The sequence below is a fragment of the Pelodiscus sinensis genome, chromosome 4 (assembly GCF_052426305.1).
Source record: "Pelodiscus sinensis isolate ZL-2025 chromosome 4, ASM5242630v1, whole genome shotgun sequence".
Taxonomy (NCBI): domain Eukaryota; kingdom Metazoa; phylum Chordata; order Testudines; family Trionychidae; genus Pelodiscus; species Pelodiscus sinensis.
The window spans coordinates 94,604,113-94,620,897 of record NC_143055.1 but is presented as its reverse complement, the minus strand read 5'-3'; the positions used below and the strand labels follow the sequence as shown (position 1 = coordinate 94,620,897).

The 16,785-nt window shown below is 43.5% G+C and overlaps 1 protein-coding gene across 7 annotated transcripts in view; it reads right to left on the bottom strand.

Moving 5' to 3' along the window:
- GAB1 (GRB2 associated binding protein 1) overlaps window positions 1–16,785 on the bottom strand; it is a 131,758-nt gene that overhangs the window by 43,175 nt on the left and 71,798 nt on the right. For all 7 annotated transcript variants that reach the window (XM_075929893.2, XM_075929895.2, XM_025189015.3 and 4 more), the window contains exon 2: window positions 3,747–4,041. In XM_075929893.2, the coding sequence (XP_075786008.1) occupies window positions 3,747–4,041 (295 nt within the window). The remainder of the gene's footprint in view (window positions 1–3,746; window positions 4,042–16,785) is intronic.

Sequence of the window (16,785 nt, the reverse complement as noted above, 5' to 3'; positions counted from 1 at the left end):
CCAGTTTCTTTAATCATTCTAGAAGATACTTTTCAGGATTGCATGTGCAAAGAAGAAAGGTGTAGAGTTGAGGGGTAAAACATGCAGGCTTGCTTTTCTTTTCCTTTACTACAATGGACTTCAGCTTTCCTTCCCAAAAAGGGCTTGCTGTGATTGGGCAGGTTTGCCATCCAATGCAGCATCTCTCACTGGATACCACATATCTAGATCCAAATGTATTTCGGGTGTCAGAGGAAAATTGTTAGTGTTGTATCTAATGTCTAAAGGATCCCAAGACTTGATGCCCAACAATTTCTAGATCAACTTGTCTTTCATTTAAGGTGAATTTAGTGCAAATGAGAGGAATCTATTTGATAGCAATGGGCAATAGTCAATCAATAAAGATTTTAAATTATTTCTCCCGAGGAAAAGAAATCAGCTAAGTTACATTCTTCCACATGTCAAATTCATATGTGTTCAGTAAGATGAGTATTTGGCAATAAAGTTTAGGAAATCAAGTTATATCCTACATCGGAGTAGGCAATAATTTTTTACTGGGGGCCATTTCAGAAATTTGTGAAGTGAACTCGGGCCACACCATGGTTGGTCTGGGGGTGGAGGAGCGCAGAAAGTCTTTGCCTGCCCCTCCCCCGCCAAGAGATTCTCACCGAGGCACCGTTGCCCCTGGAAGTGGGAGGAGACTTTGCACACTCCCCTTTCTGCCCCCAGGCCAATCAGGGCTTGGAGGAGAAGAACTGCGCAAAGTCTCCTCCTCCTTACCAGGAGCACATGGTGCTTCTAAGCTCCACGTGTTCCTTGCAGGATGGAGAAACTTTGTGCGCTTCCCCCTGCTCCTAGGCCCTAATTGGTTTGGGGGCAGGAGAGTGGCAGGGCCTCCACAGGCTGGATCAACCCATTTGACAGGCTGGATCCGGCCTGCGGAGGCCCTTTTGCCCACCCCTGTCCTACATTCTGGCAGGAGAGGAGACTGGTGACCCTTCTGGTCCCCTCTAACGCTATGGTTCTATGACAAAACTTTTCAGACTAGGTTTTCTAAGTCTCATTTTTGTCACTGCAGCCACCTCCAAAATACCAGTCATTAGATTATGAAAAAAATGTCGCACTCTACTCTCTCCTAATTATCTGGCCTCATTTGGTCTCTTTAAACATCACCTGTCTGCTCTCTCCCTCTTGCCCTAAACCTAGCCCTTCTGTGATTCCCACCCCATCAATCTCAATGATTTTTCATGTGCTCTCATCCCTCTTCTTCCTTCTATAGATATTGTTGACAATCAAGCTGCCCTCTGACCCAGAGGAAGCAGACATGATTTCTCTTGGTGTCAAAGTCATTCTGCAGAACAGGGGTTTTCAAACTCAGGGTTGCTGTTTATAAGGGCAAGCCACTAGAAAAGATCCTAGAAATTAGCACTTCACTGCTTTCATGTGAAGATGGTGGCCGACATGAGCACCCACCTATTGGTTTCCATTAATTACAAGAAATAATAGTTAAGATTGCTAGGTAACCTTAATATTTATTTTTCCAGACTCACCAGGAATCCAAAAGAATTTAAGATCTTCTATCTAAAAGTATACCTAAACTCTATCTTGAAAACAAAATCCCTGTAAAAGAAGTTGTCCTAAAATATACAGTGCAGTACTGTTCTGCTTCCTTAACTCTGCTCAGAAATCTGCACAGATTCAACAGCTTGTGACACTGATGATTCAGGAACATGAATCAATCTGCTCATTGTCCAAATAACAAAATGAAGTTATTGTAATTTTCCAAAATGAATGGAGATGACGTGCATAAATCATTTCTGCTTGGAAGGCCTACGCTGGAACACCGCACAGAAAAACTCCTGTGCAAGTCAAAGGGAAAAAAAAAGAAAATATTAGCCTGCCAGTACCGCAGATATTCCAGTAAAGCTGCCAGATAGTATAGAAGGAGCAGCATCGTGACAGAGATACCCCTCCCACCACCAAAGCAATGTGTCCTTCACTCCCAAATTAATCCTCAAAATACAAAAACAAAACAAAGCAATGCGATAACAAAAAATCACATTTGCATGAGGAAGCAGGCTACTAGCAGCACAACATACCACTGGCCCACGCAGCTCCCCTTTCAAGTCAACAGAGTTGATCTGAAGCGCAGCAGACATAACCAAAAGCTTTCCCTCAATACTGAGCCCAGCCAGGGCTGGTAATGGAGCAAATCACTTAGTATCAAGTCCTTCAGCCAATCAGAGTGGTACTGTCAGACTCAAAAGAGAACTTGTCTTTCATTTTCCTTAAGCCAGAGGGAAGGTTGCTGCTGTCCCTCTGGGGGAAAGATCTAAATCATGTTTATAACAGTTCCTATAGGAAAACAACACTACTATTTATTTCTGAGGAAATAATCAATAAATTAGCTGGGATAAAAACATAACTACAGGTAGAACCTCTTAAATCCGGGACACTCTAGTTCAGCAACATCCATGGTCTGGATGTTGCTGGACCACAGAGCTCTAGAACTCGGGAATGCGAGCCAGTCAGGGAGTCCAGTGGAGGGGAGTCCCACCATCAGACTGGTGAGCCCCGTCCCTGGAGAGCCCCAGGCAGGTGGGACCGCAGCAGGACTAGCGAGCCCCATCCCGGAGTGGCAGCAGTAGGGCAGCCAAAGAGCTGCCCAGCCGTCAGCAGCCGGTGAGTCCCGTCCTTGGGAAGTCCTGGTGGGGCGCAGCAGCTGTGAGGCAGTCACAGAGCCTACTCTCCGGGAAGCTCCAGGCGGGACAGAAGCCAGGCAGCTGCAGAGCCCTGTACCCAAGAAGCCTTGGCCGACTGAGGCAGAAGCAAGACTGCAGTGGCTGGGGAGCTCCATCCCTAGAGAGCCCCAGCCAGCTGCTGGCAGTGCTGAGACCAACCCCTGTAGCAGCAGGACTGCAGGCCAGTGGCAATGGGGCTGGAGCCGAGCCAGCCAGCGGAAGGTATATCCTGGGAGGCTGACGGCAGGGGACCTCCTCTGATCTGGCAAATTCTCTCAGTTGGGACCAGTCAGGTCCCAAGGGTGCTGGACTAAGAAGGCCCAACCTGTAGTATAAAGGAGTTGAAGCTACTCTTTAATATATTGATGCAGACATGTGTATCTTGTAAAAATTGTATATTGAGACAGCATGCGGAAGCACAGTTGCCAGTTTTCCAGGCTATTTAAATTTTGCACTTAGGCAATGCCAGTCAAGGTTACATCCATAAAACATGAAACATTACCTTATTCACAATAGGAAAGCCATGTATGAAATGTGAAGTATAAAGGGCTTATGTTTATAGAAAACTGATCCAGGTCTATCAAGCCTTTGAATCCAAGACTATGTCTACATAGCTTCCCTCTTCCGCAAATGCCTATGCAAATGAAGTGTTGATTAGCATATTGTTTAGCGGCAGAGCTGGCATATTGGTTGAGACACAATGAGGGCATAGCTGGGATGAGGCAGAGCAGGGGTAAGTGGCGTTCCCCCCTACTCCCTGTGCAGGTTGGCCAGGCCCTGCCACATTCCCCCCGAATATACCTCGACACCCACCTGAGGGGCATGCCCCAAACCTTAGAGACCACAGCACTAGGTCACAAAAATAAATAAGCCCTACAGATTTCATCATCCCATTTATTCCATTTAAATAATAAAAGAGCTACATTATATTTGCATATAATGCCTTTTGCCATTGATCTTTAACTACTCCTTTCTATGGTGACATGACAGAGTTTCTCAGGAAAAGTAAAAAAATATTACGTTTACCTTCTTCTGTAGGGTTGAACCCACAGATGTCACAAATACATCGAACCCACTTATTCATTTCCTCCTCGCTGTCTGCCACCAAGTAGAAAACTCTGTCAATAGTGTTGATATCAAAAATATAACTGTTTTCAAACTCTTTTTTGTTAAATGTCAATCCTGCATCCACTTGCTGACACAAGTTTAAGTCAATAATACGAATAGGTTTTTTGGCGTGGTCATTTTTGTAGTATTCCAACACATCTGGATCTCCTGTTAGTCGGCCACTGCGAAGCACGAACCACCTCCTCTTCCATGCCTAAAAAGCAAGGGGGAAAAGGAAACAACATAAGAGTGATGTTATTAAGCAGTGATTTCCACTACTGGAACGGCATTGTAAAAATAGACTGAATCTACTGCAATAAATATTTCAAATTGTTTCCAAAAGATTGCATACAAAATAACTAAACTGAGGAGAACCAGGTTACAAACTACTGGCAGTGAACTTTAACAAAAAAAATAGTTGCCTTTATTTTTAAGACTTAGCTCAAGAAAATATGTTTCAAAAGTTAAGTTGGTATTTACCAAATGGGAAACTTCCAAAGAAAAGTTAATACAGTCACAGGAGGGAAAAAAAACACAAAAACACAAACATACACACACACACACACCACACACACACACACACACACACTTCATTTCATGCCGTTTTGTCTTCAACGGTCACTTGCTTTTTATAGCACAACGCAAAACTCATTCACACAGTCATGTTTCTCTGAATCTTAAGAGTTAATTAGGTTCATTAAGCGGTAGCATTTTATGATAGCAACTCTTGTAGAAAGAGTTACTTTATTAATTGGCAGCACTTTATAGTTCTAAGTTTCATTTTGTTACAAAATTATAGAGCAGCACTGTAAGTTACTGGATTTTCTGGTTTTCTCTTTTAAACTTAAAAATCACAGACAGTTAAATTATTAATGAATATCTATATTTTCTGAGTCCAGGCATTGAAACTCCCCCATGCTGCCAACTTAGGGAGTGTGGCCAGGAAAGGAAGCGTGTCTTGGATCAGTAGTTTTCAACCCATTTATCATTGTGAACTGCATTCAACTCTACCTGTATGGCTCTGAGGATTTCACATGGGTCACAGTTCTGTGTTGATTGGGCCACAGCGATCCAGAGGTTAAGAACTACTGGCCTTAGATACTCCATGCTTCACAGATCCCCAACTGTTTTATCTGTGCCTTGTGGCACTAGCACCCAACATAATTTAGGAAAGTGTTTCCCAAATGGTGGGTCCCGATCCACCATGGGGTTGCAGGAAGAGTCTAGGTGAGTTGCTTATCACTACTCTTGCATGTCACTCTCCATGGGTATGTCTAGACTACAGGGTTTTGTCGACAGAAGTTTTGTCGACAGATAGCGTCTAGACTACAGCCAGTTCTGTCGACAAAGCAAGCCGCTTTGTCAACTTAACAGTGTGGACGTAAAGGACAGTGTAGATGCAATAATGCCTTCTATCGACAGAACTCTGTCGATAAAAGGCATTATTCCTCGTAGAATGAGGTTTACATACGTCGACAAAACTGCTGAGTTTTGTCGACATTATGTCGACATAACTCAAAGGCAGTGTGGACGCAGGTATAGTTTTGTCGACAAAAGTCCACTTTTGTCGACAAAACCCTGTAGTCTAGACACACCCTAAGAGCCCCAGAAGCACTCTTCCTATCAGGGCCACAGTAAAAGGAGAAAAAGGGTTAGTTTGTCTCAGGCCACATAATTGAGACACCTACCAACCAACTGATATTGCAATTGCGCACATGGGATCACAGCTAGTGATGTGAAAGGTTAACCAGTTAACTGTAGGGGCTGGAGCAGTCCCTAACCACTGCAGGCAGGGCACTGCTTCAGCCCCATGGAGCGCACTGCAGGCAGTCCGGCTGGAGCAGCCCCCGTCCATAGTAGTAGGCCTAGCCCAGGTATATCACGGGAAGGAGTGCTCCAACCTAGCGGGAGCAGCCACCACCCACGGCTGGGGAGGGGAAAGTGGTGTTACAGCCCAGCCATGACAAAGTTTAACCCATTAACTAAATAAGTCGGATTTTACATCCCCAGTCATAGCACCACCTATGTTTGGCCAGCCAAGAAGGCTGGACCAAACCTATATAGTGCTGCAAACCAATCTATCAGGTCACAGTGCCCAGAGCAGGAAGCTAAACCCAGCCTTACATGACAGAAGCTATTGCAGCAGAGTGTGAGTGCGAGGCAGGCCCGCTTTTGAACATGTCTAGCACTGAGTCCTTTCAGCTTGGTGGGGCTGCAGAAGGGAGCAGCACTGGGAGAGAGAAAGCACAGGGACTAGAGACAGCTGAACCACAGGCTTGAGAGCTAGGCCAGGAATGCACTTCTCATCTTGAAACAGGTGAAGGCTACTACTGAGAGTCTTGCCTTGCTGGGAGGGGATCTGTACTATTTGGTGTCTGTTTCAATTAGGCCCCTCAGACACAAGGATTTTTGAAAGGCCAGGGCTCTCCCAGGACAGAGACTGGAGGGCTGGTCTCTGTTTTCTTTTGCTGCAGCCTGTCTTCCATTCTCACTTAAAGGAGTGACTTCCTCAGGTTACAAGAGTGTAACAGGAGCCCTGTCAGAGCTCTCTATCCATAAGAGCAGAGAGGTCTGGGAGAGGAGATACAGCAGTGCAGAAAGCATGCGGAGTTGATGTTTTTCTTTTTTCTTTCATGTTTGAATTATTAAAAATTTTAAAAAATAGTGGACCCGAGTTTATATTTTACATGCACAACATTATTATTATGCAATCGTGTCTTCCCAAAAAGATAAAAAGACAGCAGATGGGTCACCTCAATAAAAAGTTTGGGAACCACAGACTCAAAGAATAAATACTTTGTACTATGAAATAGTACAGAACATGCTAATTCATGCCCAGGAACTACAATTTGCACCCAGTTGGTCCAGGATTGTGGAATGCCTAAGTTACCTTTGCATTCTCCTCCTAACCTCCATTCAGCTCCTGCTGTTAGGTTGGTTAAACAAGTACATAAGTCCATCACATTAAAAAAATCCATTCATATTTTGTACAGCATGCACGGTGACTGAGAGATAGACTACCAGACTAAAAAGGGGTCAAATGGAAGCGCTGAGGCCCTTTACCTATCTACATGCATCTGTCAACCTCTGGCATCAAGAATTTCTCATATAGGACTTATGGAACCAGCTATGGAGCAGAAAAACAACTTCCTCTGGCTCCTAAGTCGTATAAATGTGACCTATTACTTCAGACTAAGTGGAAAGGGGAAGGCATACTAGGGTATGGGGATCAGAACTGTGCTGCCATCTTATAGTTCTGGTTCTATACCAGCATAGCCAGCTTTTTACTGGGGGCCCACAAACAACTCATTGTCAAGTAGCGATGCCTTTTTTGGTATCAAGTTGAAGCTACTATGGCAAGATAATAAAGAAAATAGTGGAGGAGAAAAATACCAGACATCCTAAATTGGAATGTGTGGCATATTCAGTAGCCACCACATACTAATCATCATCTGACTTTGAAAAAAAACAAAGACTTTTATACTTGCAATTCTACACAAATAATCATACTTTTGTGGTCATTAACATAGTGTACATAATCTGCCTTAAAATGCAGAATTAAACAATTCAAATCAGTTCTCGAGTCACATTTCTCACTGCATTAGCAAGTTAACAGGAGAGATAAACAACAAAGTACAAAAATTAAATAGAAAAAAAAACAAATTAAGCACCTTAAAATAAGCAGTGGCTACATATGTGTAATACTCCAGAATTGATATGTATCTGACAAATGTTATTCTGCTTTATGCATTTCTATCAACTAGGAAACCTTAGATATTTTCCACACTGAAAGCCTCCAAGGCTGATAATTAACCAATATTTAGTTCTGAAAAAACATTCTGTAAGCTGCAGCTATTTCAGAAAATGGAATTACAGTAAAACTCCGGTGGTCCGGCATCCAGTGGTCCGGTACGTCTGATGGTCCGGCACCAACTGCAACCCGGAAGTGCTCCGGTAGCTGCTTCAAGTTGTTAGTCAATTACACTAACTGCGGCTGGATCTGCAGGCGACAGGCTTGCAATTTAACTTTGCTCTATCTATTGCCTCTGGGGGGCGGGAGGGGAAGAGGAGAGGGAAGAGAAGGGGACCGAGGTCGGCGGCAGGGGCAGGGGCGCCAAACTCTCCGTCATGTTCCAGGGTGGTGGAGAGGAGGCAAGAGGCAGGCAACTGCTTCAGGAATTTCTAGTCAATTACACTGCCCTGGGCTGGATCCACAGCCGACAGGCTCTCAGTCTACCTTTCCTCTCTACTGCCTGGGGTAGGGGGTCGGCGGGTGGGGGGGTGCTGAACCCTTCCTCCTGTTGCAGGGAGGCAAAGCCTGCGAGCAGTGGAAGGGGAGATGCGGCAAGAGGCAGGCAGCTGCATTCAGGAAGTTCTAGTTACACTTACTCCGGCTGGATCCACAGCCAACAGGCTCTCAGTCTACCTTTCCTCTCTACTGCCCGGAGAGGGGGCCAGGAGAGGGTAGGGTCGGCGGGGGTGTGCTGAACCCTCCCTCCTCTTGCAGGGAGGCAAAGCCTGCAAGCGGCAGAACCAGAGAGAGAGGGAAAGGCAGGCAGCTGTTTCAAGAAGTTCTAATCAATTGAACTGCCCGGGCAACAGGCTCGCAATCTACCTTTCCTCTCTACTGCCTAAGGGGGAGGGGGGCGGTGGGAACAGGTAGATCCACAGGTGACAGGCTACTGCTGAAACTCACAAGGGAGGGGAGATGATCTCTTGTGAGTTTCAGCAGCAGCCTGTCACCTGCGGATCTACCTATTCCCACCGTCCCCCTCCCCCTTAGGCAGTAGACAGGAAAGGTAGATTGCGAGCCTGTTGCCGGGGCAGTGCAATTGATTAGAACTTCTTGAAACAGCTGCCTGCTTCTCCCTCCCTCTCTGGTTCTGCCGCTTGCAGGCTTTGCCTCCCTGCAAGAGGAGGGAGGGTTCAGCACACCCCCGCCTACCCCTACCTTCCTCTGCCCCCCCCTCCTCCAGGCAGTAGAGAGGAAAGGTAGATCGAGAGCCTGTCGGCTGTGGATCTAGCCTGGGGCAGTGAAATTGACTAGAACTTCCCGAAGGCGGCTGCCTGCCTCTTGCCCACTCTCCGGTTCTGCCCCTTGCAGGCTTTGCCTTCCTGCAAGAGGAGGGAGGGTTCAGCACACCCCCGCCGACCCTACCCTCTCCTGGCCCCCCTCCGGGCAGTAGAGAGGAAAGGTAGACTGAGAGCCTGTCGGCTGTGGATCCAGCCGGAGTAAGTGTAACTGACTAGAACTTCCTGAATGCAGCTGCCTGCCTCTCGCCGCGTCTCCCCTTCCGCCGCTCGCAGGCTTTGCCTCCCTGCAACAGGAGGGAGGGTTCAGCACCCCCCTCCGCCCGCCCGTCTACCCCCTACCCTCTGCCCCAAGCAGTAGAGGGGAAAGGTAGATTGAGAGCCTGTTGATCCAGCCGCGGCAGTGTAACTGACTAGAACTTCTTGAAGCGGCTGCCTGCCTCTCTCCTCCTCTCTGCTTCCACAGCTCGCAGGCTTTGCCTTCTTCTAAAATGGCAGAGGGTTCGGCCCTTGCGGCGCTGTTCCCCCTCTGACAAGACCCGCCTCTGCCAGAGTACCTCCTGATAGTCCGGCATTTCTGATAATCCGGCACCACCTGCGTCCCAAAGGTGCCGGATTATCAGAAGTCTACTGTACCTTCATTTCATCCAATGAGATTTTTAAAAAGCAATCTATAAAACCCCCAACCTGCTTCCCTAACAATTCATGCACCACAAATAAACTAGGTACACATTAATTTTGCCTACATTGGGGAGTTTCTGTCTAATTAAGTTAACAGGTGAAATTCTTGTTCATATTATCACTAATAGAATCCTATTCAACATTAAAGAATGATATATGACTCTTACTCCAATTTCATCAATTCATCATCTAAACAGAACTTGTTTTCAGCCCTTTATGCTACAAAATACCAACTACTAAGTACTTAAAACACTGAGTTTAGCCTACCACCTGCTACTATTTTTTTGAAGAATTTTTGCACAGTGAATATGTGAATGTTTATTTCAGTCATATAATGAGTCACTCACTGAAATTGGCACAGATTAAACTCAAAAACAAAAGCAATTCCATAAACTACACACTAATAAGGCAGATACAAAGGTTCTCTGGGTTACAGTACAAAGCACAATTTAGCAGCAGAATAAAGCCTGAAGCTAGACAAGAGAACTGACATCAGAACCCTTGCTAATCATAGTACAAAAGCTCCTCTATGTTTTGTCAAAGTGCAAAATGAGCCCACATAAATCACTCTTTGTTATCTGAAAATATCTAGGATTCTTAAAGCTTGTTCTATTTTTAACATTTCAGTCTTTGTTGCCCTAGTGAAAGCTGTATACTGCCTCATAGAGCCAACAGAATACCGACTATAACTAATGAAGAGAGCTTCTTCAATAACTCCTTTCCAAAATTGTCTGAAAGAGGCAGTGCAGAGGTATGAGAGACAGAAAGAAACTATTTATGTAAATGTGCCCTTCTTTATTATTTTTCCTTTGGATATTTTTGTTTAAAGAATGTTTCTCAAATTTCACATCTGGATAATGTGTAACAGGGATTGTAGCCTACAAAATCACTACAAATATATAATTGAATTATGCCACAATGATGTTATAGAAACAAGTAAACGTCCTCTCTTCAATTATTTAATCAGTAATAGACTCTAAACAATTTGACTTTGGTTGCACTGATTAAAGGGAATCAGATGCTGCTGACCTTCTATTGGAAAACAGATGAGAAAAATAAGAAATGCTACAGTGTCTTTTGTGTTTTAAAATTCACTTTCCTAAATCCTAGCCAATATTGGTATGAGACAGACCTTAGATATTTTGAGAAAATGAATATTCCTTACCTCGAATTATCTTATCTATCTGTTAATACAATATATGTTTATTTAACTTGCATGTCTTGTTCAAACACTGCCTATAAATTAGGAATTTATTAAATATAGATTTTTTTTAAAGTATATCTTACGAAGCACATCAAACAACAGGGCAAATAACTCAGCAATCTAAGCTTTTAAATATAGTGATTACAAAACAAAATTATGGAGCTAAAAAAGTAGGTTTTTAAAAGTACCCTAACATATGACAAATTGTCTCACAGCTGCTGAAGCCCTGGGCACACTCAAAGAGTTGAAACCAAAAGAGACTGCAGTTGAGTAGTTTTTTAACCCAGTCTTTTTTTGATAGGGCAGTAATGGAGGAAGAGAAGAAAGCAGTATTTTTATTTTACTTGTTGAATATAATTTTCATAAATTGAGTACTGTTGGTTTAAAAGCAAGCAATTCGGCTTTGCCTCAGTACCAGGAAAGCTGGGAGAAAGCATCACTTAGGGCTTGTCTACACTTACAAGGCTGAAGTGGCACAGCTGCTCTGCTGTCGCACTTCAGTGAAAATGCTGCCTTTGCTGATGGGAGGGGAGGGCTGTTCCTACTGGTACTGGTGCCCTATGCAACTGAGCATCACTACCTCCTCCAAGGGGAAGTGGCCACTCCACACAGTGGGGAGAAAGGCTGAAGTTATAGGGGAAAAGGGTTGCCAGCTCTCCTGAACTGGACGCCATTTACTACAGTGACATCCAGTCTGTCCAATCGGGCAGAGATGGCAACCTGAAGCATAGCCAGGAGGGAGGTGCAGGCCAGGAGACTCTGGAGTAGCAGCAGTGGCTACACAGCCAGCAAGAGAAAAGCAATGCTTTTAAGGGGAAAGTGCTGCTTCTCTCCAGCCGCCCACTACGCAGTTGCCCCTGCTTCATCTGACTCCTCCAACCTGTGAGGGCCACTCACCGTGAGATGGGGCATGGGGGCATCCAGGGAATGGGAACAGGCGGACCAACACTGAGCCAGGAGCGGGCATCTGGGGCATGTGGATTGAGGTCGGAGCCCTTACACAGCATGCATCTGCCTAGGGCACCATGAAATCTGGGGCAATTTGGAGCCCCAAATTTTGTAGCTCCCTACATGGCTGCGTGTTACGTGTATAGGTAGGGATGGCCCTGCAGGAGGGCTCTCCCATTGGTGTCCCAAGAGGCAGTCGCTATGTAGCCACGAGGCTTCTTCCATCAACAGAGCTGGTGACAACTGGAGTTAGGCTGCATTAACAACATCACTCAGGGGCAGTGGATTTTCCATATCCCAAGCAATGTATTTATACCAACATAAGTTAGAAGTTTGGATATGCAGCTGCATTCTCCTGATGCATCGCCACTGTGCCCCCCTTCCCCTCCCCCTTTTTTTTTTTTAATAACACATAAGAATAGAGGACAAAACCTCCACAAATATCCTGGTACAAACATTTTAACAATAACGGTGGACTGTCAAAGACCTTAGATTATCTCAAAATTGTACTTTTTAGTAACAATGCTAAAAGAGTAAACAAATGTAATGAAAAACAAGTAAAGCAAATGTGAAGTGGAGAAAATACTGGATGCATTATTACTTTCTTTAAAGTACTTAAGACTTGTTTTCCAGGAAGCACCATCTTTTCTAACTGAGCAAAATAAGGAAAAAACAGTCTCAGTGGAAGTTTCCACTCTACTGGCTATCATCCTGATCATCTGTTCCGAATACACATAAGGCTAAATTTCCTGTTTTCAAACTATTGTCACCTTTTTCTAGTCTTATGCTGCTAGTTCTAACTTTAGCTTTGTTAAATAAACTAAAGAAAACATTGGAAAATAAAGCAGAACAATACTTCCATGAATATTTACTGTAAGCAAAATGTTGGAATTCATATTTAATCGTTTGAACTAAAATAAATAAATCAATACTGAACAATTCATTAAATTATCAAAGAAAATGCAAAGATTAAAAGAAACTTAAGTTAGCACTGCATAAGGATCTCTCCCATTTTAACAAAGCCTAAAATCACAAGTTCATCATTTTTACACTGCATTCCTTAAGTCCCTTCTATGTTAGGATTAACTATGCTAACAGGCGGGCTGGCCAAAACTCAAGATTTCTAGTTCCTGGGAAAATCTGCTATTTTAAAGTTTAGTTTAGCTCTGATTTGGAAAGAGACCAATTTTTTTCCACAAACCATAGATTTCACACACGCACACAAAATTCATTTTGGAAACACTGGAATATAGAGTTTCTGAAACAAAATAATGCTTCTCAAAATCCCACAGCTACGAAGTGAAACTGACAAGAAACATGTACATTTCAATCAAGAGCTTCCAGGGCTCCCAAGATCTGTGGCTCCAGGCATCTGGCCAGGTCTTCCAGGCTTCCAGACCAGTTGGCTTCCCAGATTAGAAACCCAAAAGCCCTGAGAAAACACTGTTCTTCCAAGTGGCTGGATCCATAGCAGGCATCCCCTGACCCAAAAACCTCTAGCCAATAAGTCTATGACTGTGTCATCCAACCCATGTTACACCACTGGTCACACACTCTTCAAAAACTATGCCCTCCCTTAGCTGTCATCATGCTGTTTTCTCTTGGTTCTTCTCCTGTTTCTGGCCACCCCTTTAATACAGGCACATCTCCATTACACCAGACTTCTTCAGGCTTGCAGAGGACTCTGGCCCTCTTCCATTTCCTTACCTATATTCTCCCCACTCCTGATCTCAGCACCTCTTAAACATTAATGAATTTCAGCTCACACGTCCCTGAGTGATAGGGAAACATCATCATCCTCATGCAAATAAAGAACTGACTCAGAGACTAAAAAATTTACCCCAAATCCTGAATCCCCACATTTCCTGAATCTCAGGGCAATGCTCTCTCCACACAACGTTTCTCTCTCTTCTTGGGTCTATATAATATTTCCGGGAAATCTTACCCAAATACAGCCTTCAAACTACCATGAATTTGCTGATTACTTGCAAGTTTATCTTAGCACTCCTGACCTGTCCCCATCTGTTTCAATTCCACATCTTTACCCACTTGTCCAAGTCAGCAAAAAATGCAATGTGGTCAAAAATAAGATTTGCACCACCCTCCATTACTGCTGAAGACAGCACCCTTGTCCCTATCACACCTGTTTATAATCCAGGAGATGGGCATGCCTTTTCCTGGCCCTGCCTATCCAGGTGGTTTCCAAATTTTGCTGCTCCTTCCCCCATGTTTTCAAAACATAATCGCTTCTTTCTGCCGACGGCGCTCTAGTTCCAAGTGCTCACCTCCTCCTGTTTCAACTCCCACACACACACCTCCTATCACACCTACTCAAAATGCTGCTGCTGCGATAGCCTTGTCCTTATAAGTTAAACAACTATAGTCCGGAACCCTAAGGACCTGACCAATGCCGAACCAGAGAATTTGCCAAACCATGGGAGGTCAATACTTCCTAGCAGCATTACTAACATTTCCACCGATTACTGGACTCAGAGATAAAGTAGAACTAAATAACAGCACAGAACACTGAGAGCCAAGACTGATGTCTAAACAAACTTTGTGGGACTACGGATGTTATGGTGTAGTCAACTACACGATTAACCAATAAGCCTGGATTTATCAGTTAATCCTGTTGATTACATGCTAAGGGTGTTAAATTGCCGTTATCTAACTAATCGTGTGGTCCATACAATTTGTATCGACTACACAATTAGTTGATAAGGACCGCTATGCAGAGCCGCAACAGGGGTAGCTCGAGCCAGGACAGAGAAGTCCCAGCTCGTGCTGGCTCCAGGAGCCACTCACGCTGCAGCTCTGCATTTTAAATGCACTCCTGGACCAGCAAGAGCCAGGACTGCTCGGTCCCGGCTCATGCTGAGTCCAGCAGCCCTTATACATGGCAGCCAGGGCTGGCTGTGGACAGGGGCTGCTGCCAGAGCAACCTCTCCTATCTCCCCCTACTGCAGCTCCTGTGGACAGTGCTATGGGAAACTGGCTCTGTTTCCCCCCCACTTGCTACCTCTCAAAGAGGCAGCAGAGAAGGGCGGCAGAGCATGTAGTTGATATTCCAGTCAACTACCCAATAAGCCTTTGTTTACATCTCTACTACACACTAACATCTCTGGGTAGTAGACCACGGGAAACTTGGTCACACCCATAATAAGTGGACATCTAGATAACTACAATCATGCCAGACTATGGATGTTGCCGAGCTAGAGAGTGCCGGAATACAGAGGTTCAATCTGTACCACAATTTGACTTCACCAATCCCTTCCTTGAATTCTTCAACCAGCTTCCTTTTCAACACACATCCTACCTGAATCAATATATAAGGCCAGGACATTTATTTCCTTCCTCTAAGGTCCAACTCTGCTGCAATGCCTACAAGCAATCAATCACCCAATTCCAGTCTGGTTGTGCACAAACTGGGGATCACTGATTTATTTAAAAGATATTTCATACCTTCATAAATCTTGCAGTTGTGGAAGAGATGTCTAACAGTGACATCTTATTTTAGTTCCTGTCATCCTTCTATATCCTCCTTTTAATATAGTCATTGTACTGAGCCCCAAAATAATACAGGAAGCTGTTGAAGCGAGGACTTCTTTTTGGGAATGTGACTAAAGGACGACGCGTAGGATAGGGATGTTTTGATGCTGATTGTGACCTTTAAGCATTACTGTAGCACAAAGAACCAGCAGCATCATGACTTATTAAGAGTACCAAGGTCAAATTCTTGAACATGCAGTAATTGGGAGAGACAACAATGCTTCATCACATAAAAATGGTTTAATTTTAAAAAAAAAAGTCAAAGTCTGGGGTTTATAGCAACACAGTTAGCTTAAAACTCATGAAATCCTGGGCCCATCTAAATCAATGGGAGTTTTGCCACCAACTTCAGTGGAGCTAGGATTTCATCACATATCTTACTTTTCACTTACTAGCATGCCTGTACAGTAATCTTAGGAAGTGTTTGTAACTGGAAGATTTGAGGGGGGGGGAAAAAATCAGTCCTATAGTTCCACTTCATTACTTGTACTTTTCACAGCATCTTGTGTATGTTCAGTTCCATGCCTCGCCTGGATAGTCAATTTCTCCTGTCTGCATGAGGCTCTCGAACAGTGACAAGGAGAAGCAAACATTTAAAATTATATAAAAATGACCAAAATATCAGCAGAGGAACTTTAGAACAGGTGCAGAATCTAAAACTACATTTTTAAAACTGCTTAGTATCTACTTGATGGTGCCCTTAAAAATCCTTCTCCAAGACATAACAGAATATTTCTTTTAGATTCAAACAACTACTGGAACAAAAGCTATAGACAGAATGACAGCAGTTTAGAGAACCAACAGTACAACATTTATAAATTAAAGTGTACATTACTATACTTTTTAAAAAAAGAAAAAAGCTTCTGTGTAATCGCAGCTGTCTAATTGATAATACAGTATCCATACTAACTTACCAGTTCAACTAACAAAACATTTCTATGGTCTACTAAACTCTATCTAAAACAGTCAAATAATCCACCAGATCAAGTGTTTTGCAGAATCAAATTAACTACATACGATCATTTTTTTGTTACCCTTCTCTTCCCTTCGCCAGGCAACAGCTCTATGAACTGAAATTCAGTCTAAAAGCAAAACCTTGTCATAACAGTGTAATAGTAACCTACATAGAAGCTTGTGATCATATCACTGAAGATCTTAAGCTCAGACAATGCAATTCCTCAAGTATTAAATATTTGTTTAGGATCATTCAGTTCCAGTTTATTTTTACTATAAGAAAAACCAAAATGACATACTATTGTTTGAAAAAACAAACAGATAGGTTTCTCAAACAATGGACAGCCATGCCAAGACATATTACACATTTTAGAACAACGCTATACTAAAATATACATTCTTTTGACTTAACATAACAGAACAAGACCATTATTTCCAGTTTGCAGTATTAACTCTTAGAAAATGTTAAATGACGTTCTAAACCATTTTATAACATAAAATTACCAACTGTGCTCAATATTTACTTTCATGTCTAAGAAACAGCTATAACAAAAATCTTTAAGTTGCACACCAAACAAAAAATGTCATCTT